General features: G+C 41.9%; 1 protein-coding gene across 1 annotated transcript in view; it reads right to left on the bottom strand.

Moving 5' to 3' along the window:
- Positions 1-2,002: 2,002 nt before the first annotated feature.
- Positions 2,003-26,522, bottom strand: part of usp43a (ubiquitin specific peptidase 43a) — a 120,153-nt gene continuing 95,633 nt past the window's right edge. The window contains exons 12-16 of the mRNA XM_071922531.2: positions 9,285-9,404; positions 8,376-8,625; positions 7,221-7,379; positions 5,151-5,312; positions 2,003-4,890 (exon numbers count right to left, since the gene is read on the bottom strand). Coding sequence (XP_071778632.2) covers positions 3,695-4,890; positions 5,151-5,312; positions 7,221-7,379; positions 8,376-8,625; positions 9,285-9,404 — 1,887 coding nt within the window. The 3' untranslated portion in view covers positions 2,003-3,694. The remainder of the gene's footprint in view (positions 4,891-5,150; positions 5,313-7,220; positions 7,380-8,375; positions 8,626-9,284; positions 9,405-26,522) is intronic.

Below are 26,522 nucleotides of genomic sequence, written 5' to 3'. Positions count from 1 at the left end.
CAGCGATGCCATGCTATCCTTATGGAGACAATCTGGGGAATGTTTTTCTCAGGCACCTTTCTGAAGAACTCATATGAGTATTCAAGAGTTTTGTACACTAGTGGGTGTTGAGGGCAAAGCTAAAGGCAAAGTGACTTCAAAGGTGTACTTTGACAATTTGAAATTCAACTTATTTTTCTTTACCAGCCACTTATCACATCTATATTTTCTATGGCTTGGAAGAATTCTTATTATTTGAAAGCCACAAGCTTACAACTTATTGTGACCAGGGATATCAATAAAGTTTGAATGCTAATAAGCCAATTAAGGGAAACCGAAGGAGAGGACAAATAGATTTTTTTCTGGCAAAGAAAAATAACAAAACTCAAAATGCCAAGGTACACCTTTAGCAAAGGGTTTGACACTTGGGAATTTTATCCAAAACAACTCATAACACAATAAAGAAGGGCTGCATTGTGATACCAAACCCTCACAATACCTGTGATACCGAAGCTTTAAAAGTATAGTATTATGTAGTATCGTAGGACAGCAGCTTGTGTCCGTGGCATTAACATGAGAAAATGTCCAGATTCTAAAACATATAATGACAAGACAAGCTAGTTAAAACATGAAAAGTCTGCTTCCACAACCTGGTTTGCTCCAATGTTTTCACGTTCTCTTTGGAGAGGTATTGTGATGCTCGCTCTGGTGTCTTGTCTTATTAGTGCCATCATTTTCTACCTATTAAATGTGAAGAGCACTGAATTTCAGTATTCAAACGTGCTTCCCCATGCCCTAACATTATATCGGTGAACTTTTGCTACCTTCTTTAACTAGTCACAAACAAGAGAGAACGGTTTACTCCAACCTCTAATATGTCACACCAACGCAAAGCTCTAATGAGAATGAACTGAAAAAGATTCAAGGTTACTTGAAATTGTGTTCATGTTAACTACTATACTGTGAAAGGCCATAGGGATAGTGTGTGAATTCCTATATTGAGTGCTTTTCTCCATTTAAGCGACAGAAGGCCACAAAACACAAAGCAGATGACAAATAGAAGCCGTATATACTGTATATATAAGTGTAGTGTAGTGTGTATATAAGCAGAGTATACAAAGGGCGTATACTAGGTCTTCTTCCCAAAGTTCAACTGCAATCACCAGGTCGTCAGTGTGTATTCTCCATTGTGATTCAATAAAATGTTTTGATTCCTTCTATTTCACTACACAGCTTTAAAATGTAATTAAATGCAGATTTAAATATATCTTAATATATCTAACATCATTTCTATATGTCTCATATCATACTGTAGGTTTCAATTATCTCGCAGAATCCGTACTCCACATTAATGTGTCTATTGACGGTGCTGAGTGTGTTTCTATCCCAAATACAAACCCATGTGATAAACGATGTTACTCCTAAACCCATTCAGTAAACTGTTTGGAGGACGCGACCATGTCATGCAGTTAGAAAATCTTCTGATGTATTAGCAGTAGTATTCATTAGCCTTGAAGCCATCTCACTATGTGTTAAGCTCAATTTATAACTCTGCACTGTGCAGATATCTATGTAGGGCCACACATAGGGGGTTCTGGGTATTTGCAGACACTGATACTACTACAGATATTACTGTTCTGTGCAACCAGAATTTGAAGCGGACTACTAAATCAAATTCGAAACCCCAGACTGACTGGGAGGGAAACAGAAGCAATAACACTCTGCCTTCCTCCAGCAGCTGTCACCAAAGTGTCCTTGAGCAAGGCACTTGAGCACCATTGGCTCCGGTGAAGCTGCTCAGTGGTCACCAGTAGTTGCACTGGGCATTTCCTAGGTGTGAATGTGCATAACTGTGTAAATGTGAAAAAAGCATGAATACTTATTCAGCTTCCCTGGATAAATAAAGTTAGCAAAAACTACACATACTGCACACATCAGTAAATTATAAATGCCTGAATGTTCCCCCATACTGTCCACAATAACAATGTAGACCTTGCAGAGTATAAATCAATCTCGCTGGACATAAACACTATCATATATTTTTATCATTTTTCAAACTGTGACAAGACAAAGTGCACATCAAAACCTTCATTATGCTGGAGTTACAGAGGAGCAGAAATCTGATTTTTGACCTTCTGAGACCCAAATCTGGATTTGTATTTATGAAGCATTATTGGTGCTGGCAAGGGTGCTGCTGTAAGATGAGTCTGACCTGTCAGATCAGGAAAAATCCATCCTAAAACACTGTAACACTGTTGAAAAACAACTATTGGCGCAACTCTCACTTTTTCTTAACTGGAAAAGCTCTTACTTTGCCATCGCTATCACTCTTTCCACCCACACCAATAACCCTCAGCTGACTGCAACCCACGTTTTCTGGAGGTTGTCCAAAATCATTCTGGGAAACGTAGGAAATGAAACAGAAAGTGGGTACACCAAAAAAGTAAATTGCGCAAAATAACAAATTTAAAAAAATTAACATGACAGATTGACAACATAAGAGGTGTAAAAGTATCTGAGGGCGGATTTTTCCTTTAATGTTCCTTCATTGATCACATTAGGCTAAGGGTCACAAACCATGTGCCATGGAGGCTTAAGAGTCTGCAGGTTTTCATTCCAACCTATGACTACACCAGATGATTTCACTGATTAGTTCCTCTCTCTCTTAGCCCACCATGGCACATGGTATGAGTCCACTGCATTAGGCAAATACTTTTATTTGTTTCCTTCCTCCACAGTAAGGTCAAAGGTCAGGGTCAAGCTATAGCAGCACCCTGGACACTTCAGCAGGGTGGATGCTTGTCAACACGGGGGTTTAAACCTGGGTCCCCCGGTTGAAGGATGGTCTCACTCCTCACTATGCCACCCTGTTGGCTCAAATAATGATTAAATTAAACAGAGCCAGGTCAGCGATTCTACAGATCAGCACTCAAGAGGCATTATAATCTTATGTCCCAATCTCTCCATTGCATGTTAAACATGGCAACAACAGCTCTGAATTACATGGGGCTACAAAGAAAAATTTTCATGTAAACACAGCCTTAGATAAAACTATTACAGCCCTCACACATAGCTTACTTTCAATCAATATTGCCTAAACAAAGGATTCAAGATGAATAATTGATGTCAATAGGTAACCATAGCCTCGAAACACCACCATTAATTGAGCAGACACATTCTCATAAAGGGACACAATCATTATGTCTCGATTGTAAGCAAACAACCATAATCATTCAAAATGGAGTGATGAATTCCGACGCTCATACTATGATAATAAGACACAAGTGTGGATAATGTGTTTGTGTGTGTGTGTGTGTGTGTAACTGAGTGTGTGTGTATGTGTGTTTATCAATGAGTAACAGTAACAGACATGTGCTTCCAGTGCTAAACAGACATACACAAACTCATTGGTCTAAACTGCATATTGGTTGCTCAGGCACTTGTTTAAAGTCATAAAAAACAGAATAGAAATGGTCTCCTTCTGGCATCTGGTCTAGCCATTTCTTTCCGCTCTTTTCATCCCAGCATTAAAAAAGCCTTCACTTGCTCTATCTCTCTCAACTCCAGGATGCAACCACTTGAGACAGGTCATTTTCTGGGAACAAAAAGGCTTACTACTTTGAATCGAGCTCTATTGCTTTGATCTCTATGATTGGTCATCATTCAGTTTGTTTGGTGTAAGAGGATCTGAGTGTGTGTGTGTGTTATGTGTGTGTCAGAAGCTGGACTCGGGGACTGTCCTTTTGCGCCCCAGCGAGGTTGTGCTGTACCGAGTCCTCTGCAGGGTGCCGTAAGACGGTTTGTCTGATGTCAGGCTGCGCAACGGTGGCGGCGGGACGGCGGTCATCCCATTACGGTGCAAGGATGCTGTCCTACGCATGCTCTGCTCCGCCTTGGTGGGGATGTTGGAGGAGCTTTGGGAGCGTTTGATATCGGATGTGTTGCGTCCCACCTTCCCGTTGGCCAGCTCATCGCCCAGACGGCCTGAGCCATTGGACTTGCCTCCTTCCACCGCGGCGCCCCCTCCTGCTGCTCCGTTGGACAGGGACAGCCTTGAGGAGCTCCTCCTGCGTCCTTCGTCTCCTCCTCCCCTCCCTGTCTCACCCTCCTTGGGCCTCCTTGAGTCCTTATCCTTCTTCAGGAAGTTGCCTTTGAAGAAAGAGAGCAGCCCCTCATGACCCTTGGGTACCTCTCCTTTCCTGGGCTTATGATCTCCTCCATGTGAACCTTGGTGTTCCCCCGGGGCATCACCTCTATCAACCCTGTCCCCCCTTTCTCCCTTCCCTCTTCTAAGAGTCCCATCATGGAGGCTGGGAGTGCTGTAGCTGGACTGAACTCCGGTGCTGGAACTCCTTCTCGTCTCAGCATCCTGGGAGGCTTTGGAGGAGCTCTGCTTCCTGGCGTCCTTCCTCCTGGTTAGGGTGTTACTGCTTGAACTACTGCTTATGGTGGTGGTGCCCTCATCTTTTTTCTGGCTCCCCTTGGTGCGTCTCAGGCTGGCTGTCTTGTCTGGTGGCCTCCTCTGGCCCTCTGGGACCTGTGGAGACTCGGGCAGCTGGTCTTCCCCTGCCCTTCCGATACAGCTCAGACTCCCGACACTGGGAGATGGAACCTGGGCCGCAGCCTTGCCCTCAGTAGCTTCCTTAGTGCTTGTTGGTCCAGTCATCAATGTCACAATTGGGTCCTTGGTGCAGCGGGGCCGGCGGCCAGATTCCAAGTACTCTACCAGCTCCACAGGGGCTGGAGCTGGGACCAGTGGAGGTACTGGGTCGGGTTTCCGTCTGTCCTTGGAACCGAAGGACCAGCGCAGGGGAAGAACTTTGCTCAGGGTGTCCTTGGTCTTGGTGGGAGTTCTCATGCTCACGCTGCGTCCCTGGATGCCTCTGACAAACGGCCTGCTTTCAAAACCACCTGACATTTAATCAGAGAGGAAAAATACATTTTAGCATTGTCATCTAAATGTCAGATGATTGAATTACTCAGCACATTGCAGAACAAACATTAAGAAAGGACAAATGATCTACTTAATCTCATCAAATTATAATTAGTCATTACAGTTTTATTATGATACCTCATTATAAATACTAAATGAACACTTCAACACAGAATTAATCCTCACAAATCAAACTCCTAAACTGATTAGAGCCTAGTTCCAGGGAGTGGCCCCTCACCTCTCTCCTCTTTAGCAGTGTTGTCATGGAAGACTGGAGACTCTGGGGAGTCAGGTATGGAGGAGGGGCAGGTGGTGGAGGAACGCGATACCAGACTGCCTCTCTTGCTGTCCCCTGTCAGCCGGATCAGCCAGTGGTCCGACATAGATGAACTCGTGGAGCCTGCCAGACAGAGAGAGAGGGAAGGAAGGAGGAATGGGATGTATGGATAGAGGGATAAGTGGAGGAATATGAACCTTAAAGACACAGTTCACCCCAAAGTGAAAATTTGGTTACCTGTTCACCCCCATGTCAGTCAAAACTCCACTGAAGTTTCTACGACCACCGAATGCACAGCGAATTAGCTACCGCAGTTCCAGACCATTGGAAAAAAGGGCATAAACCGCCTTATTTTTTGCAGTTCTTTGTCTTTTCAAGTGTAAACATTTGCACGCACCCTACAGCACTCTGTCAGAAGGCTCTGCTCACTTGCCTCTATTAGAGGCACAAACCATGCTCCAGCACAGATATTTTGACGCTGCAACAGCGGAGGTTTAGGCTGGAGAGCGAGCGGAACCATTTGGCAGAGTGCTGTGTGGTGCAAGTGACAAGGCACACCATCATTCATGCTTTCAAAACCAAGGGACAGGCATTGAGCTAAAAACAGGAGATAAAATGGTAATTGTAGGCTGTTTAGAGAATTTTTTATGGACAATTTATGCCCTTTTTGGATCTCTAAACAACCACTCAGGGGGCTAACTCGATATGGTGTATGAGCTTCAGTGGAGTTTTGACTCACATAGGAGTGAGTAGATAAGGACAGAGTTTTCATTTTGGAGTGATATGTTCCTTTTAATGGCCTCATGGCTGACATATTATACTTACTTATCTTAGCTTATCACAGATTCTAAAGACAAGAGGGAAAACCTAGCTCTCTTCTAAGCTAGGGCCAGTGGTATTAGTAAATTACTAGCCTTAGCATAAGGGAAAGAATTTGTGTCATTTTCAACTCTTATCTAGTTCACATTTGATTATCTGAGGAATTGTCAGTGATGCCATTTTTTCCTGTGGAAGAGAACAAATGCTTTTATTGCTAGCAAGATTGATTACTTTCATGCCCTGCTGTTTTATCCATAGAAAATTAGACTAAATAACTTTTCATTTCACAAGAAAAACAAACATTTAGCATCAGGGAAAATACTGCAGTGTGATTCTTTTTAGTTTCAAGCGTTCTCATGTGTTCATAGCGAGTGCCCAAGTTTAAATCCCAAAGTGAAGTTGTACTTTCTTATTCAATAATGAGCTCAATAATGAATATAACAATTTGTACATCGACCTTCAAGTAAAATCAAATGAAGAAATTGGGCCTGAGCTTGTGTGCGTGTGTGTGTGTGTGTGTGTGTGTGAGAGAGACAGAGAGAGAGAGAGAGAGAGTGAGTGGATATGAGCACATTGGATAACACCTGGGCAGTTTGCAGGAAAAGTAAGTGAATGAAGAAGTAGACAAAGAGAAGGGAACGGCTGGTGAGGTGGATGTTAAGGTGGGCTGTAGGCAGTACTGAATAAATGGACATCGAGTCTGGACTACTGAGACAACGTCTGATTTCCTGATGATGGCAACACGCTTGTAATATGCATGTTTTTCTTCAGAATGCAGGGAACAACAAGGAATCTTGCATCTTGTGAGTGGACAGTACCAGTAGTCTAGAGGCCATCACGAAGCCTTGATGACTGACTGACTGACTGACTGACTGACTGACTGACTGACTGACTGACTGACTGACTGACTGACTGACTGACTGACTCCCTGCCTGACCTGAATAAGCTTCTTAATTCCCTCGGCTGCGCCACGGGAAAGGAGTCATAATTATGGATAATATTACTGATAGTGTGAGTGTAGAGTGAGAATTCATCATGGTATTTTATGACATTTGTACAACTCTTACATGGATCTCTTTAAATTTGATAATTGCCAATTTATTCTTAAGTCTTAGTACAAATAAGAGGATTAGAGTTGGGGGTAAAAGTGGTCATCATTTTGTACACATTAATTTACCCATTCAATTATTTAGTCAGGCGTGCTGTGCATACCTCTGAGAGAGCTACTGGCAGACCAGGGGGGGATGGTGTTACGTCTCTGGTAGAAGAGGATGTAGGCTCCTCTGGTACATACTTCTTCCTCTGGCACCAGGTCTACACTGCTGTCATCATAGCTGTACCACTGGCCATCCACTGAGTTCCTACAGTAAGCTGGATTAGAGAATGACAAGAGAAGAACTATGAATAATGCGTACCTGAATGTGTGTGACATTGTGCTCAAATCAAGTCATGTAAAACTTTACTTGACTTGACTTTATAATGTATTATTAGTTGTCACAGCTGTCATTTACAAATAATATTTCTCTCAATAATCACTAAAATTCAGTTTGAAACAAAAAAGTCTTCATGGAGAAGCAGACATGCAGACCCCCTCTTAGCTTGTCTGGGGAACTGTCTGATAGGAGAAGAGTAATAATGGACAACTGTCCTTAAAAGCTACCCTAAGCTCCTAAAAATCTATTTTTCTGTGCAGAGGCTACTTCAGACAAAAACATGAGCAGGAACATCAGTTCTAATACCCATCAAAAAGACTCAAAAAGCCACTGTAAACAGTGGCTGTTGCTATGCAATAATCTCTCTATTTTGATGGAGTCAGATTGTACGACAGTAATAGCACAGAGTTGACTAGAAGGAGACAGCTACATTTGACTCTTTTCTGAAAAATGTTTTCACTTTTCAAGTTTGGGACAACATAATAGAAGAGGCCCTCCTCACTGTAGCAGGGTCCTGACATTGCAGGTAGACACTGGGCAAGACAGAATACAGCACTGTTCCTCCTGTTCAGGCATTTTCTAATGGATCTCATCTATTTTCTCATCTCACATCTCATTTCAGATGCTCACCTAAATGATACATATCTTTTTATTTTTTTTGTATTTCATAGAAAGTTTATTCTCTTTTCAACTGTCATTGAGAATACCAATTTACTTGCACAGTTTTTGTCTGAACATAATCGTGTGCATCCTAATTAACACCCCATACCACATAGACAGAGGGACTTTGCATAATGACTCCAAGTAAAAAGTGATTAATGAGCAAGTGAAAGAGTGAGTAATCATCATCACCGATCATTTGACAGCGGTACAAAGAAAATCTCCGACGGCAAAGAAGTTAACAAGTATATAATTATACCACCCAGTTCCATACCAGTGTAATGTCCTCCATGCATCCCTCCATGGTGGTTACACACAGCGTAGAGGTCGTACAGGTAGTCGAGGGGGAGGGTCATGTCGGAGGGCTGGTGGTGCTGGCCTGACGGCTGCTTCCAGGCAGCAGGCCAGGCTCCCAGGTTCAAGTTCCTCATACTCTGGCTTCTCTTCACCACATGGGGGGCCATGTCCAGTCCAGCCAGGGGGAAACGCACCAGGGTGGACAGCTTGTTCCTCCGCTCACCCACCTGTTTCAATAGTTCTTATTCATTTATCCATATACACTACCAGTCAAAAGTTTGGACACACCTCATTGAATGTACTATGTCTTTCATTATCTTAAAGCCATTTTGATCTGAATGTTTATGCTTAAATGCTTGAAACCTGTTTTTTAGACAAATATAAATAGTGAAGTTGATGTGTATGTATGAATTTCTTTCCAAAGCCTTTGCTTTTCCATCAAGGCAAAGGGCGGCTACTTTAAAGAATCTAAAATATAAGATAGTTTTGATTTGTTTAACACTTTTTTGGTCATTGCATAATTCGTAATTTCATAATTTGTATTATTTCAGTTTTGATGTCTTTAACATTATTCTAAAATGTGGAAAACAGTAAAAATGCGTCCAAATGTGTCCATACTTTTGACTGGGAGTATATGTGTGTGCATGTATTATATATATATTAGATATTTTTTCAAGTGGAAATCAAGAGCGCAACAAAACAACAGTATATACAGAAAAAAATCCATAGACAAAAAACTAGAATTGTTCTTATTTTCAATAGTGTTATGAGATTCTCTTTTTTAAATTCTAAGAGGGGATAACTGTTGTAAGTAAGCCAAGATCAGCTTAACAACAAAACCAGAGAGTATATTTTTAAAGGTCAATTTGCAGCTCGCCTACAGCACCTGTCTGAAGCGCTTAAGGTGGAGGATGAGGATGTCAGGCAGAGTCCACAGGCTCATCTTCACCATGCCCTGCTGAAGCTGCTTACAGTGGGGGCACTTCCACGCATCATCTGGAGCAAGCTGGAAGAAATCAAACGATCTGTTCACTTTTTCATGAAAATGTGAAACAAACATTAAGCAAGGCAAGGCAAGGCAAGGCAAACTTTATTTATATAGCACATTTCATACACAAGGCAAATCCAATGAAACAGAAAAAATACATAAAAATCCTCCTACGCCAACTTGCTCAGGGCCACACACCACAACTATTTAAAATGCCATGAAAAGAGAAAGAAAGAAAGATAGAGATCAAATTGGTCAAACATAAATAAAAGAAATAAATAATGATACAGATAATAACACCTGTTGCAGCTACATACAGATGATTTAGCAGAAGGCCACAGAGAAAAGGAATGTTTTGAGCCGACTTCTAAAACAGCCGAGAGTGGGAGCACATCTCAGTTCTTCTGGAAGTTTATTCCACTAATTGGGAGCGTAATTACTAAAAGCAGCTTCACCAGATTTAGTTTTCACCCTGGGAACAACTAACAGACCGGTCCCAGATGACCTCAGAGGTCTGGGTGGCTCATATCCTAGGAGCAGGTCAGAAATGTATTTTGGAGCTAAGCCATTTAGCGCTTTATAGACAAGCAGCAGAATTTTAAAATCAATTCTATGGCACACTGGAAGCCAATGCAGAAAAAAAGACCATTGCAGGTAATGAAAGCATGTATCACCTTTTCTAAATCAGGTTTTGACATACGACCCTTTACTTTGGCTATAATTTTAAGATGATAAAAAGCTGATCTTGTAATGGTATTAAAGTTAAAATTGAGATCGGCATCCATAATAACACCAAGATTCCTAGCTTGGTGTTTACTCTTGAGAGACAGGGAGTCAAGGTGAGCCCTAATTTTCTGCCTCTTTTCCTTAGTACCAAAGATAATTACCTCAGTTTTGTCTTTATGAAGAAAGCATTAGAGCTTTTGTACAACGTAGGTGACAGGTGCATAGGAGAGGACTCGACAATTACAGAAAGAATAAAATCTAACAACATTATGCAACAACAGAGCAAACTTTTCGGGTTTCAAAAAAACATAACAGAGGAGGTTAACAGAGCTGCTGTGGTAGAACTATTAATGACAAAGACATGGTGATGAAACATGCAGACAAGGGAGGGGGGGTTCGTGTTCAAGATGTAGAAAAATTGATTGGAAATTCTGTCTCAGTTGGCTTACACAATGTTTTATAAGAGGCTGGACCCAGCCATTTCTTCCCAACAGGAGATGTTGTTTCTGTTTGGAAGGTGCAAGACTTTGGAAGCTGAATATGATTTTTTGCCAGTATCCTATCTGTCCCGTTTATATACCTCATCTAAATACATAATAACATACATACTGTTTCCTCTGCCTTGTGTTTACACCTTACAGCATACATTAAAGATTCCACTGATTTTATTAATAACATTATGACTAGCTGATCTACCAGATGATACCCTGTTAGTAACTTTGGATATTGCCAGCCTCTATACTAAAATGCCACATGAAGGTGGGCTGGAAACGCCCACAGAGCCTACAGAGTCCACAGAGTCCACAGAGTCTATAGAGTCCACAGAGTCTACAGAGTCCACAGAGTCTACAGAGCCCACAGAGTACAGAGCCTACAGAGTCCACAGAGTCTATAGAGTCCACAGAGTCCACAGAGTCTACAGAGTCTATAGAGTCCACAGAGTCTATAGAGTCCACAGAGTCCACAGAGTCTACAGAGTCTATAGAGTCCACAGAGTCCACAGAGTCCACAGAGTCTATTGAGTCCACAGAGTCCACAGAGCCCACAGAGCCTACAGAGTCCACAGAGTCCACAGAGTCTATAGAGTCCACAGAGTCCACAGAGTCCACAGAGTCTATAGAGTCCACAGAGTCTACAGAGTCCACAGAGTCTACAGAGCCCACAGAGTACAGAGCCTACAGAGTCCACAGAGTCTATAGAGTCCACAGAGTCCACAGAGTCTACAGAGTCTATAGAGTCCACAGAGTCTATAGAGTCCACAGAGTCCACAGAGTCTACAGAGTCTATAGAGTCCACAGAGTCCACAGAGTCCACAGAGTCTATTGAGTCCACAGAGTCCACAGAGCCCACAGAGCCTACAGAGTCCACAGAGTCCACAGAGTCTATAGAGTCCACAGAGTCCACAGAGTCCACAGAGCCCACAGAGTCCACAGAGTCTACAGAGTCCACAGAGTCTACAGAGCCCACAGAGTCCACAGAGTCGAGACAATGCAGCTAATTCTCCTATTCAGTTTATTATTGATTTAGTTAGTTTTGTCATGAAATATAACTATTTTAGCTTTGGTGGATATTTGTATTTGCAAATCTCTGGCACAAATATGGGTTCTGTATATGTGCCCAATTATATAAATCTGTTTTTTGTTTTTAACAGAAATTTTGTCTTTTTGAAAAGGTATAGATTTATTAATATTTTCTGTCTGTATCAAAGTGTCAGGGTCGATGGATTTTATAGATTGTATGTTATTCTTGTTGAATAGCTTCATAGCTTTAACGTCAATCTAAAATTTAGGCTGGATTACAATAACAAAAAGATCCATCGTTTAGACATGTGGGTCATAAAAATCAATGACACTCTATTCATGATTTTATATTGCAGAGATGAACAAAAATGCCCTTTTATTGGCAAATAGTTTTCCACTTTGGAGGGGTCTAACCAAAAACCATTTTTTCAGAATTAGAAGAGTATGCCACATGACAGAAGATTTTATGGCAAAAGCAGGTGATATGAAATATAGATTTGCCCAATGAGGATATCCATCTGAGTGGGTTAATAGGGCTTATAAATCAGCTCTCAGAAAAACACACTCTGAATTATTGAAAGAAAATGAGATTAATTTTTCATCTCCATTTTTACTTAAAAACTGAATTCCCTCTCAGCCACATTTAAGCTGTCAAACTCTGATCTGTTCTGCTATTTTCAGATAGTTTATTAAAACCCAAGGCCCAATTATTCTGAATTTACCACCTTTATCAGGATAGATGCTACTCTGCAAATGGAATTCTTAATAAGATCTGAAGGGGGACAAGAACTAGGAGTGGACATAACCAACCAAATCTGGGACAGTGATTTAATCAGAGTCAATGAGACAACGTCATGTGCTCATCTTGGTTTAATACAGTTTTAGATTTTAGCCCATAACCATTACAGTCTGGCTAAACTGTCTGGGATTTATCCTAATGTGGATGAAACGTGTGACCATTGTCACACTGCAGAGCACACTTGACTCACGTGTTTTGGAGCTGTCCTATAAATCAACTACCTACACCTTGGTGTAGTGTATTTAAAATTCAGTCGTGTTTGATACTCATATACAGCACAGAGCTGAAAATGGCCATATTTGGCATTCCAGGGGACAATGCATTAATAATAACCAAAAGAAATGATGATTTGTTATAGTGGAAATTAGCAAATCCACCTAAAGCCTTTGACTCAGTGACCTGATGCTGTTCTTAAAGGCATACTGAGTAGGATTTTGCTGCTTGTGGCTTGTAAACACGACTTTCAAAGTTGAGCCCTCCTCCCTGCGGTTGCCAGAACGGTAAAAACCAGTAAAAAAAAGTACAGCGAGGCAAAACGCCAAGTAGACATGGCTCGTTCCATAATGAGAGTGAATCTGTTGGCTTTCACCTGTTGGAGAGAGTTGAAGGGTAGAATGGGGATGAAGAGCGACGTGGAGTTGGCCTGTTTTCTGATGCACACTCGCTCTGACCAGTTGCTCTGTTTTAGAGTTCGGGACCGCTACCGTAGCCAGCATGGCTTTCAGATATAAAATCATTCAGCAGTGGTTTTGGTTGCAGCCGGACACACCTGCTGCCAAAAGGTCAACGCCCAGAAACGTCCCGAACATTCAGAAACTAGAAAATCCAGGCAGAAGGCTCTCTGCAGACACACACACTGTCACACACTACCAATGGACCATAAGTCATGATTGAGTAGGATCATTTTTGGATGGGTTTGTGCTATTTCAAGGGGGAAAATCCTGCTCAGTATGCCTTTAAAGCTGGAAAAAAAGTAAATACTCCATTAGAAGGTCACCCCAAAAAGTTTTGAACGCCATGATCGTTTATTTTGGAAGTTCCTTCCTCATAACTGAAAAGCCTCTTTGGGCTTTCGGAGGATGGAAGCGACTGGGATGTGGGACTGGGATTTTCTAATTATCTAAAGTGCTGCTGCTTTTTCATGAACAAAAATCTTATTCATAATTAATAGAAATGTTATGAATAATTAATTATTAGGTGCCACTGCCACCTAACCAATAGCAGAGGGAGCCAGAGAATAGGGCAGCTGATTGGCGTCAGCTGGAGGTAAACCAGCTGACGGCAATCAGGAATCAGGTGCTGCCTGCATATAAGGAGAGCAGTGACCACAGGAGAGAAGACAACCACACACTCCTCTACCCAGGGACCCGTGAAGGATGAACAGCTGTAATCCTGTTGCATGACTGTCGGGTTGCAGACTTGCCTTACTTTTTCTCTGTCTCTGTGTGTCCTCAGGAAGATAGAAGCCAACAAGCCTAAAGGCGAGTGTCGTAGCCCATCCGGGAAGAACTTCAGTTCCGTTGTGTTCCCACTCTTAGTTAATAAAGACTCTTGTTGATCACCACCGCTGTGCTTTCAGCCTCTTTTCTGCCCATATCAGCCTCTCGTTGGCTGAGTTACTACAATATGTTTCACTTGATTGCGTGTTTTTTTTTTTTTTTTTTAGCCAGTAGCAGCTCTACAGCATTACTGTGTGAGCATTGCATCTTGGTCATTTTTCCTTTGTAGAATTACTGAACTAATCTTTATTTATGATCCAAAGAAACTCCCTTGGCAGCATTTGTTAAATCTTTAGTCTATCCTACCCGAATGGGGCAAAATTAGACAAGAATATGGTTTCACATATGTGAACAATTTTATCTTGCCAGGTAGTCAATTAGACTCTTAATTGACACATACTATATCTCTTGCCATTTAAGTTCAAATACACCACCATCCAAATGTATCAACTACTACTTCTCTCAGGGTTTCTTCTCCTACCAAACCTACTTGGGTTCTCTCCGCAGTGCCAAGTGAGGACAGGGAGGGACCGCTCTCTCCCTGAATGACCCAAAGTGGCACTTTTCAGTCCCTGCTTCCATCTCCATTCCAACAATTACATACCATTTCTTGAGGATAACACTCTTCATAAGCTAGCACAGTGTTAATCACACAGCCTCCTCACCCCCCTTAACTCCAGCTCAATGACCGTGAGTGCTAGAGAGAGAGAGAGAGAGAGAGAGAGAGAGAGAGCCAAGAGTCGAACAAGGACAAGAAGAGTTCCTTCTGGACACAAACACCAGGGATTCAGGACAATCCTCAGTCTCTCTGGACCAACCAAATAATTTCAAAACAGAAAGAAAAATATATCACCTATTGGAAGGAAAAGACAAAAACACACAAAGCAAATTAGAACTCTATCTGACCCTAGACAGAGAGTACACAGTGGCAGAATATCTGACCACTGTGACCAACAACTGAGGAAATCCCTAACGAGGTACAGGCTCTGTGCTCACAAGCTGGCCGTAGAAACAGGCCGCCACAGGCAGACCTGGCAACCCAGGGAGAGCAGGTTGTGTTTATTCTGCTGTCAGGGAGAGACAGAGACAGAAGGTCACTTTCTGTTACACTGTGACAGATACAAAGACGTGAGACAGACTTATTTTGAGAGGATAGGTAGAATTTACCCAGAGTTCAACCATCTGCCTGATCCTCTCAAACTGCCCTGCCTGTCAGTGTGCAGCATTAGCTGCTAAATTTGTAGATTGCTGTCACACTTTAAGGGAAGAGGGACACACAGTTGAATGTGAAATGTGAAGAATAATATATGAATGTATGTGAAAAGTTCTGTTTTTAATTGGCTAAGGTGATATTTTGCTGGTTTATGTTTCCTCAGAAACACAAGTGACATAAACACAGAAACAATGATAGTCAGTAGACAGTGGAGGCACAGCAACACACGCACACACACACACACACACACACACAATAATACATGGGAGGGGATGGAATTATTTTTCTGTTACTTAATTATTATTTTTTTTGTTATTTAATAATTTAATTGATGATTAATCTCTTGTTACATGCTTTGGCAATATTGTTTGTTTGTGAACTGTCATGCCAATAAAGCACCTTGAATTGAAATTGAATTGAGAGAGGGAGAGATGGAGAGTAAAGAAACCGATAGAGATACAAAGAAGGGACAGTGAGAGGGAGAGAGACATTGCAAGAGGGTGTTTCTTTTTTTTTTTTAATCGGAAGGAACGTTTTTCAAATGACCTCCAAAATGTATCAGCAAATCAAATTAATTTTGGGGGCATTTTTTCAAGCCCTGAAAAAGTAATTATTAAAAAAAAAAAACTGCATCCGCAAAATGAAAGAAGAAGTAGGGCTTTGTGTTACTATCTTGTAGCCGTGGAGACCCTGGGAACATTTCAGTAGTGAGCCTGTTTTACAAAGGCTAAATGTCCAAAAGAGAGGGGTGTTCTGGTTGTCCTAGGACATGCCTACTTCCCTCTATAATTCTACGGTAGAGTAAAAAGTCATGGACAGCATCTCAACTTTCATTTTGACTTGATATTTACACAGGTTTTCAACACTGGTGCAGGCTACGTTTTGTGAGGAAGTAGCCTAAAGAAAAGCGGGCCACAAGTTTTCCGCTGGACACCAATCGTAAACAGCCAGAATGAATGGCGGTGTTGCTTGAGAACAGTGTTGCTTTCAGTTGTGGAAACTACCAAATGGGCCAAAGGATCTCACCAATATGAAATATTTACCTCTGATCATCTGGCTAACAAAGAGAAAAAACACCTTGGAACTCGTCAGACAAGGGCTGAATGAGCTGTGACAGTGATGACGAGAGACAACTCTGACATAAACACCCTGGAGCCAGAAGTAGACAGCCAACCTTGGGATGACCGGAAAGATCTTTTGAAAGATATTTAGGAGGTCTTCCTGTGAAAATCCTCCCTCAAACCAGTATAAGCTCAGAATTCAAATATTAGCTCTTCTTATTGCCTGCTCCCCTTAGGGAGGAGAAAGCACTGGTCGGCTTGTCTTAAAACACGCCTTTGTTGTAGTTTCTGACACTGTAATGAGTGAAACTTAGGGGCTGGGCTCCTCCTTCTTCAAAATGATTTCTGAGTGAAGCTCTGGAAGAGGTAGATATGGAGACTTGGGTAGGACAGTGAGCGCATAGGACATACTGTCTTGTAGCTCGCTCAACTCAATTGTTGCAGCTACATTTGCAGCAGAACTAGGACACTGCTGATAGAATTCTATTATAGATAATAGAGTTATCTAATAGTTAAGGCAGTTTTTGCTTGTTTGGTATCACTAGTGCAGTGTCCGTTCAAAACGTGCCTGTCCGGAACGGGCCGATTGCTGCTTGCAGCTTTCTCGAGAACCGCTCGTGCCCGTACCGCTTGAGCCCCGCTGCTGCACAGAGCGCTGTCCGCTTGTTTATTCACAGTTTAGTAATATTGAACGTGTTGCGTGTCCAAATTGCACCAAATCCGACACTGCACGTCCTTGGGTCCCCAGCAATACACCCACCAAGTGTGAAGTCGATCGGAGGAACGGTTCTCGAGATATGCGACGGACACACTCACTCACAGACAGAGATTCCTTGCTTTATAGTTATAGTTAGTTAGATGGCGCTGCAAATGGCTGCCTCGGTGTGTTGGTGTGCTTTGTTTGTTTTTGTGTTAACTTTGTTCTATGTGACACAATACGGATTACCTTCATGGCAGAAGAGTTGTCAAGGACACAGTTCCACTGGATTTACGTCCCACTGGATTCATGAGATCGGGAAAGCACGTCATCAGCACTGGCAGTGCTAAAGGCTGTGTCTCTCTCCTCTACTCTTCTCCCTCTATACCAACAGCTGCACCTCCAAGCTCAACTCGTGAAATATACAGATGGCATGACCCTTATTGGCTTAGGATGAGTCGGCATACAGATGGGAGGTTGACCACCTGACATCATGGTGCAGCAAAAACAGCCTACAGTTGAAATGATAGTCGACTTCAGGAAAAGGTCAGCCCCAACCACCCCCTCACTCTGTGTGACTTCAAGTGGGAGCAGAACATCAGCACCATCATCGAGTTAGAAAGATGGCACTCAGTAGAGTGCATATCTCCGCCAAAGCCAGCAATTGTCAAGATATGGTATTTCCACGTCAGATAGTGGACCATCTTGGTCCACACCAAGGTTGGTTGGTTGCATAAAGGTAATTGATCGGCCAGATGGTTTGGCTTTTATCAACCAATAAACTTGCAACAAAGCCATAACTCACTGACCATTCATCTAATCAAACGAAAATTTGAGTATTGCTTGAGCACGCTTACAAAAGCGTTTTCAGCTCTACCACCAGTGGGTGTCACAAATGCAAAAAGTTTATATCTCATAATTGACCACATAGATTTTGATGAAATGTTGTTGACATGCTCTAGGATCGTGCCCAAGAAATTGTGACATGTTCAAGATAGTTTGATCAATCTTCATGAAACTTAAGACAAATGTCTGTACTCTCAAGATGATGTCTGTAAAGTCATGTTTAAATTGATTAATGTGGGGCACTAATACAGTTATAATATTCTTTCTGGAGTTACTAAGTATCAGCCTTTGACTGTGGGTTCAAATCCAGGTTAGTTGCAATTAAATTATGAATTTTACAAAAGTCACAGGCTAACACAGAATGGGCCATAACCAATCGACTGCATGTCCAATCTTCACGAAATTGTCTGTGAAGTGTGCTTGGACCCCGCAATTGCCGCTATAATTTCTTTTTATATATTTATGCTTTATTTATACTGGGAAAGCCCAAATGAGACCCAGGTATACAATGGGAACAATAACAATAGAAAAACAGTAAAAAAGCAGAAATAAAAGACAACAAAGAGTATTACAGCCAGGCAATATTAATTAATATGGTTAAGTTATACTATACAGGTGCATGTGCTCTCTTCCATAATCAAATCAGTCACCAGAAATTTAAACTGTCCTAATGGTATCGGGGCATTTAGTCTCAATGATACCTGGAGTTCATTCCATATTTTTGGAGCATACACACTTATGATACAGGCTGCATCGGATCATCCAGCCCGCAGAAAAGATTATCACCTGCAACCTGCCGTCCCTTCAGGAGGTATAGGCCTCCCGGATCAGAAAGCGGGCTGAAAAGATCATGGCTGACTCCTCTCTTCCCAGCCACCCCATCTTTCAAAATCTCCCCTCCGGCAAGAGGCTGCGGTCTATCAAGACCAAAACCTGACGCCATCAGAACAGGTTTTTCCCCATGGCAGGTAAACTCATAAATACTCCCCGAGTTTCCCACTGACTCTGCGTGGTGGTGTGACTGACTGTTTTTCACTCCCCCCCCCCACACACACACACACACACACCACCACCCCATCTCTCTCACACATACACCCACGCACGCACACACATGCACACAGTCCACACACACATATACGTATATCATGGTGTAAATGGTGTTTATTAATTTATTATTTTGTACATTTCTATATTTTGTATTCAGATTTTATAGTACTATTTTGTCGATTTTAACTGCTAATTTGGATGATCGTAGTCTATTGCTTTGTGTCTGAATATTGCACTGGATGCCACTTCTTGTTTTGTTTTTTCTGTCTGCAATTTGCACTGCACCAATTTACCAATTTAAATTCCTTGTATGTGCATATGTCTACTTGGCGACAATAAATATGGAGCAACCAGCCAAACCAAGAGCAAACACAAAGACCGAGGGAAGTGAGGGGTCAGGACTAAGTGAAGCTGAGTGCTGCCATGGAGGAAAACCCTGTGCAGAATACAGAGTGTCAACAACAATACAGTCTGTGATGGCAGCAATACGCTAGGAGATTTATAATAAGGCTGACGAGCAAATTGCAGAGGTGAGTAACACTTTGAGAGGTGAGATGGCTGCGTTGTGCAGTTCACAGGGTAAGGTTCATAATGAAGATGTTTATAATTTGACTGTTCAGTGCATAGCACAAAGTAGTTCATAATGAAGATGTTTACGATTCTGTGCAGCGTCTCCCAGCTAGGAGGGGTCGGTGGTAGGGTTCATCCAGTTACATAGAGCGGCTCAGAGCGAGAATGAACAAATATATTGTGATTCATAAAGACGTTTTATTTCAGTTACTAAGGGAAAGCAAACTAGGGCTGGACTGATGATGAGAGTTTCTAAAGCTTGGATAGTAGGAGACAAAACAATTGATTACTGATTTACTTACTGGTTAACACTACAATAAGCAATTTTTCTGGCCACTAGAGGGCGACAGAAACTGCAACACATTTGTAAATAACACACAGCAAAGCCACTGCACTACGGAGGCCTACTAAGGACAAATGGAAGGATAAAGGCTAATAGCTAGGCTAAACGTACCTGCTGAGAAGTGTCGCCGGTTACCAGTCTCACTTTGGAGGTGAAAACAGAAACACAGCTGGCTGCTGTGTGGATATTGGTTTATATCATTACGTCTCAATGAAATCTCCACATAGCACACATTGGTTTCAGGATTGGTTATAAGGTCTGATGTCACTTATTGCAGGTTTAACACACACAATTCATCTGCACACAGTGTTTATCAAGGCTTTGATGGTTGTCTTCCTATTTAACATTCCAGATTTTAACTTTTTTGTGTAGATAGATGGGACTATCACATTTCATACTTTTGGTAATACTCTTACAATTACGCATTAATGACTGGGGAGGATATGCATCAGTGCTGATATGAGGATGAGTCAGAACTTTAGCCAGATATTGACTGGTTATATAGATGGTCTGATATTCCTGTCCAGCCCTAGGTCTACACACACACACACACACACACACACTCACACGACTGTACATAACATTTTAAAAAACTGAAGAGTACTGACCTGGATATTTCACTCACAGACTGTACTACTTTCTATTTAGCAATTATTGTAACATCCATATGTCAAACCAAATGTTTTTCAGACATTGAGAAGTCCAGTTTTGGTATTAATTGCACAAAAACTGTTGAGCTGCTACTTGTTTATCTACTTGAAGTTTTGAAGGTTAACTTTTTAAATTTGGTTATTGGGGGGGATTGTTTTCACAGTTTGCACCCTGGGGAAGGCTATGTATGTGCCGCAATGCATCGGTGCTTTTTAACATTTTTAAATGTGGCAGGTGGCACCGAGTAAAAAAGGGGAGGTGCACCAATTAGAGAGGCTTGCTGATATAGGGCTACCTGCAGGAGGAACGCAGGTTGCGGCTGTTGGTTCAGGCCGGTGGAGTGAGGCAGGTGCACACCTCATTCCATGCTGGCGTGCAGGGAAGACGAGAGGGCAGGAACAATTGACCTGCTTCCCTGTTGGGTTGAAGGCGGCTGGTAGTCGGTAGCGAAGTAGACCGACGTACCAGAGCATCAGTGGTCCATTAGCTGCTCTTGCCGTGGGACTGTTTTCGTTGTTTGCCAGTTTGTTTTTGGGATTGCTTTTTCTGTCTAGTCCGCCCTGGCAAGTGTGCTGGTAGCGGGCAAAAATATCTGGGTATTGCCCTTGGGGCGGACTAGTTTTCTTTTCTTTTTTCTTTTCGTTTGTTTGTTCTGTTTTATTATCCATCTGTTTGCTTCCCCCATCAATACCTTTACTCAGGTCGAATCCCAGTCAGACAGTCAGGGCAGGCTTAAGGTGTGACGGAGTTATTAATTGTTTGCAGTGACATTAATCACGTGTGTTAAACTTTGGAATGTGTTAACCAACCTAGCGTGCGAGACTTATTAATTATAGTGTGCACTGGTGTGATTTAGTGTAACTCAGCCCCTGTCCTGTCAGTGATAGCTGGGAAGTAAACTGTAAGGAGGTTAAGGTGGGCGGATGTAAATTGTCAAGCTTAACTTTTGTAATAAACATGTGACTCTTTACCTCCTTGATTGTCATTCCTTATGCTAGTGATTTGTAGCGGGTGTAACATAAACATGTGTATGCAATGCATTAGCCACTAAACAATAAAGGCTTTTTACTTTTTATATGGAAAGAGTACCATGGACAAATTTTTTTCTGATGAAACACCTGATCTTGTCACCCAAGCTTCAATGAGCACCTCTCCATACTACACTGAAGCCCAAGCAGTGTTCCTCTTAAGCAAACTATACTTTTATAGATGTTTGAATGTGTTTTTCCTACCTTCCAGACTTGAAACTTAATTAAGATAGGTAATTCATCACAGTGAACATACCGCCCGGGTTTACTTTTATCAAAGTGACTGTATTTTTACTGTATTGCGTGGTAATTTAGTTTAATACCCGCATTGATTTGAAAAGAATACACGTCTTCTGGTGCGTTCACATGCTGGTGGAAAGCTCTGACATCTGGGACTTCAAAATCGGCTGCCAAACAGTATTGTATTCACATGCTATTTGGTCGAAAATTCAAACAGAAGCAAACATGAACATCATGAAAAGATGATGATGATGATGATGATGATGATGATGATGTGGATTTCACTTCTTCTTGCTTTAAAAAGTTATGATAGTCTGGATAACTAGGAGGATTTTTTCCCCCCGGATTTATCCGATAGCACGTGAATGCACCACTCCTCTCTGTTGAACTCGGAAATGCTTTCCATGCAGAGACACAACAGAATGTACATCTCCGCCAGAAAATAGTCCCTGAAGAAAAGATTGTTTTACGAACTAAATTCAAACGTCCATGACTTTTAAACCGGGGCGACAAGGAGAATTTTACGGTAGGTTTATCACCTAAACGTTTGGATTAAACAAAAAATAGAACTTGAGTAAATATTAAATAAATCTAAGAAAGCATGGCATGCTTTGGAAAATGGCTGATGTAAAGTAATGTAAAGTATGCGTGCAGTGTAGTAAATTGGCTAAAACATGCATTTTTTTTTACATTTGAAAGGAATACATGTGAAAAGGAACTCTAAAGAAACTGTCTCTATTCACTCCAGTTGTTTGGGAGAAAGCTTCCATGGAGCTGCGCCAGCTAACTCGTGTCTTATACTGACGTGCAACCTTCAACAGTGAGTAGATAATGACAAAAACCATTACTGAAAAGTATAATTCCTTCTTTGAATCTAATTTCACACCCCTGATAGAAAAATTAAGACAATATTCAGTTTTGGAGGATAGGTTTCCCGGATAGGTACAGTTAATACTATTAAGACTGTCTTCCTTCCACAACTAGGCCTATTATATTTCCTTCAAAATATACCCATTTATCTTACTAAGTCATTCTTTAAACGACTGGATACAATGGCATTTGTGTAGGACTATAAGACACACAGAATTAAGAAAGAACATCTTCGCAAGGATAAGGCTGGGTAATGGGAGGCTAGACCTGTCTAATTTCCAATTTTATTACTGGGCAGCAAATATCTGCACTGTCTTTGCTGGCTGAATGACACTATTAATCTGTCTAGCTGGTTAGAGGCTGAATGAGAGGATTGCTGCTGTGTCGGGGCAATAGTTATGTCTCCACGGTGCCAAATAATAAAACATATTATAGAAACAATCCCATTACTCGAGATACTATACAGATCTGGAATAAGGTGAAAAAGCACTTTAAACTCAGGGCAATATAATTTTTTTTACTTCCAATAGCCGCAAGTTCCTCTTTTGCACTCCAACTTAGACAGGGCTTTTCACTTAATAAGAAAACTACAGGAAATCTGCATCATTTCATCAGCTCCAGGGGAGATATGCACTGCCAAATGATATTTTTTTTTTTGATTTCTCCAGGTTAGAAATTATGTACGCACTTATGTTTCCCATTTGGAGAGCACAGGCCATGATAAATTAGATGCTTAAAACCGTTAGCAGGGAGAGACCATGTTATCTCTCGATTGCACGGCACCTTCCAAGCTATTCGCCATTTGTGATAAAGGCTGTATGAGAAGCAGAAATAGGGGGAAAGACACTAGATGGCATTTGGGAGGACAGCCTGGAATATATACATGTTCCATACATGTTATTCCAGGGAAAAAGAGCACCGATATGTCCAGACGTCTCGCCATCATGTGATAAATGTAACGTAAGTGAAGACCTAGTTCATAGCTTTTCCCTGTGCTCCATAATACAGAACTATTGGATTGAAATATTCAGATTTCTCTCTAAAGTACTAGAGGTTCAGACAGAGCCGGATGTAATCTTAGAGGTGTCGGAACAACTGAAGAAACTGACAATAGCCCAACAACGCCTCTTGACTTACCGTCTTATTACTGCTAAGATCAGTGAATTAATGACCACTTTACACTTGGAGAGATTTAGATCTATTCTGAGAGACAAGATCAAAGAAGTCTTTGATATCTTACCTTGAGTTTAGTCAGCACACTACACTTATTTCTCTATTTCTCTATAAAACTAGTCCAATAACAAGAACAACAAAAACAATTGACACATTTCTGTGCTGAATGAATGAATATTCAACACACAGCATTATTAATCTATAAACCTTGTGCAATAAGGATATCTGTGGAGGCCCCCAGGGGTCACCTGGTACAAAAAAAAAATGATGCGGAAATCAGTGGGCATGGTTTTCTTACAATTTACTCCTAAACCGTGCCCACGGATTAGTAATATCTACGTTGATAACATCAAAGAAGGACTTTTAGGCCTATATACAGTGAGCCAGAGCCATTACACACAGCTTGGCATACATATAGTGAGCTGTAATAGCCATTAGGCACCTGGACCATATGTGAACCGTAACCATTGATTAATCACATCAGAAGGTCTAATTTATGATCCGATGTGTGTTTTGGTGACAATATGAAACCTATTTACTCCCTATAAATCATGCTTGTAGAAAAAGCATGTTAATTAAATTTTATATGCAACTCTGTGGGCCGCTGTGGTGTCCCTGTTTAACGTTATCAATATACATATTACAAATCCGTGTGCACAGTCTACTAATCCGCGGGCATGGTTTAGGACTCTGTGCGCACTGATTACTAATTCGAGGGCACGGTTTACCAATCGGTGCCTGTATGGATTTCCACATCAATTACTTTTTTCTTACCAGGTGACCCCTGGATAGCCAACGCAATGCCACATTTTTATGCTGAATGACGACTGTAGATTGTGAAAGACAGATCACGTTCAGGTCCGTCATTGCTGCTGGAGCGGCAGCTGTAACTGTCGCTCCCGGTGTGGTCAGATATCGGAGTGCGCGCACAGCGGCGTGGTGTCTGGGATTTACCTCATGTGGAAAGAGCACTTTCTTTCTGCTGGTTGAGCTCACAGTGCAGAACAAACACCCGGTTCCCTTAATTTGTCGCACCAAGTGTCAAACGGTTTCCCGTCTCTACCCGTTTATTCAATCCATACCTATCGCCGTTTGTTTTTTACTCCTCTCTCAGTGACACGTGTGTCTTCACCAGCTTTCATAAACTTTGTTTCCATATTTCAGCGCTGTGCTACACCACGGAATCGGTGCTACATTGTGATAGAAAGTAGCTTGCTGTTCATTGGATAAAAAAAAAACTTGCTCGCATTCCATTGGTAAATGTAGAATATTGCTTTGCTTCGCTGAATATAATTGGATAAAACGCATCAAAAACAAAAACCCACGTGGAGTGAGTTTTTTTTTTGTTTTTTTTGTCGAAAATAGTTTGTGAATCTAAAACGTCCATATGGAAATCCGGCACCTGGCCGGAGGTCTTTAAGCCCTGCTAAAAGTAGCACTTGTTTTTAGACTATGACTAGTGCAGTGCCCGTTCGCCCCGCTGCTGCACAGAGCGCTGTTCGCTTGTTTGTTCAAAGTTTATTAATATTGAACGTGTCGCGTGTCCAAATTGCACCAAATCCGGCGCTGCACGTCCTTGGGTCCCCAACAATACACCCGCCAAGTGTGAAGTCGATCTATAGTTTAAATCCAGACAGAAACGTCACCAGTGAGACTAAACTGCGCTTGAACCGTAGAAGCAGTTTACGGCCTTCCATTGGTTGATTCTGCTGCCAATCAAACGTGTCTGTGCTCCTATTGGCTAGTTTTACTGCCTCCGCCTCTGTTTTTTTCTCCTGTGTGTGCTCCTTCTTCTCTCTTGGGCAGTTTAACTGAGCGGGGCGCGTGCCTTTGTCCCGCTCAGCCAGTCAGAGCCCTGAAGCCCCGCCCCGCTGTACTCAGACACAGAGCTGAGCGGCTCGCTGTTCGCTTGTTTAGTCAAAGTTTAGTAATATTGAACGTGTCGCGTGTCCAAATTGCACCAAATCCGACACTGCACGTCCTTGGGTCCCCAGCAATACACCTGCCAAGTGTGAAGTCGATCGGACGAACGGTTCTCGAGATATATGAAGGACACACACACACACACTCACTCACTCACTCACAGACAGAGATTCCTCGCTTTATAGTGTGATGATGTACGGATACTGGAAGGGTCACCGAGATAAACACAACAGCAGATGGAGGTAAAGAGCTTGGGTGCCACCATCTGCCAAACATCTGCTCCTGGACAACCCACACCATGTGACAGAAGGTATACAGTACAGTATTTAGCGTGCACAATGTGCAGTTTGCATTGTTTGCAATTGGAGGCTGGTCTGCTGGTGGCTGGGTTTCTTGGAGCTATATATAAGATATTTGACCACACAGTGTTCCATAGTTCTGGTAAGTCTCTCCACAATGTATCAACAGAGACAATTATGTCATGTATCAATAGATTGTAGATGCGAGGTGTCCTGAACACTCTTTTTTTTGCCGATTACTTCATAGAATGGATGTGATTCAAGAGCCAGGATACGCCACGTTTTTTTCATCGTGGACCTAAGTTGTAGATAAAAGATAAAGCATGTTCCTGGGAAATTAAAATGCACTTGTAAGTCTTGGAACGTGCGATGCCCCTCATCCTCACAGATATCTCCACAGACGTGCGTCCTCGTCACTCCGCTGGGTGCAATTTCTTATCAGAAAACCTCCAATTAAAATTCCAGCATAATTAAAAGTAGGAGAATACGGATACCGCTTGGAGGAGATTTTTTTTTTCTTCTGTCGCGCTCTGTTGAGCAGCAGGAGCTACGTTCATGTTACAACTGAAATGAATGTAACCAGAAACTTTTTTTAGGAAGGTTGCACAATGGCCATCGCATGTCCACAGAT

The sequence above is a fragment of the Centroberyx gerrardi genome, chromosome 3 (assembly GCF_048128805.1).
Source record: "Centroberyx gerrardi isolate f3 chromosome 3, fCenGer3.hap1.cur.20231027, whole genome shotgun sequence".
Classification (NCBI taxonomy): domain Eukaryota; kingdom Metazoa; phylum Chordata; class Actinopteri; order Beryciformes; family Berycidae; genus Centroberyx; species Centroberyx gerrardi.
The sequence above is the reverse complement of the archived record's forward strand: the minus strand, read 5'-3'. Positions and strand labels throughout refer to the sequence as shown.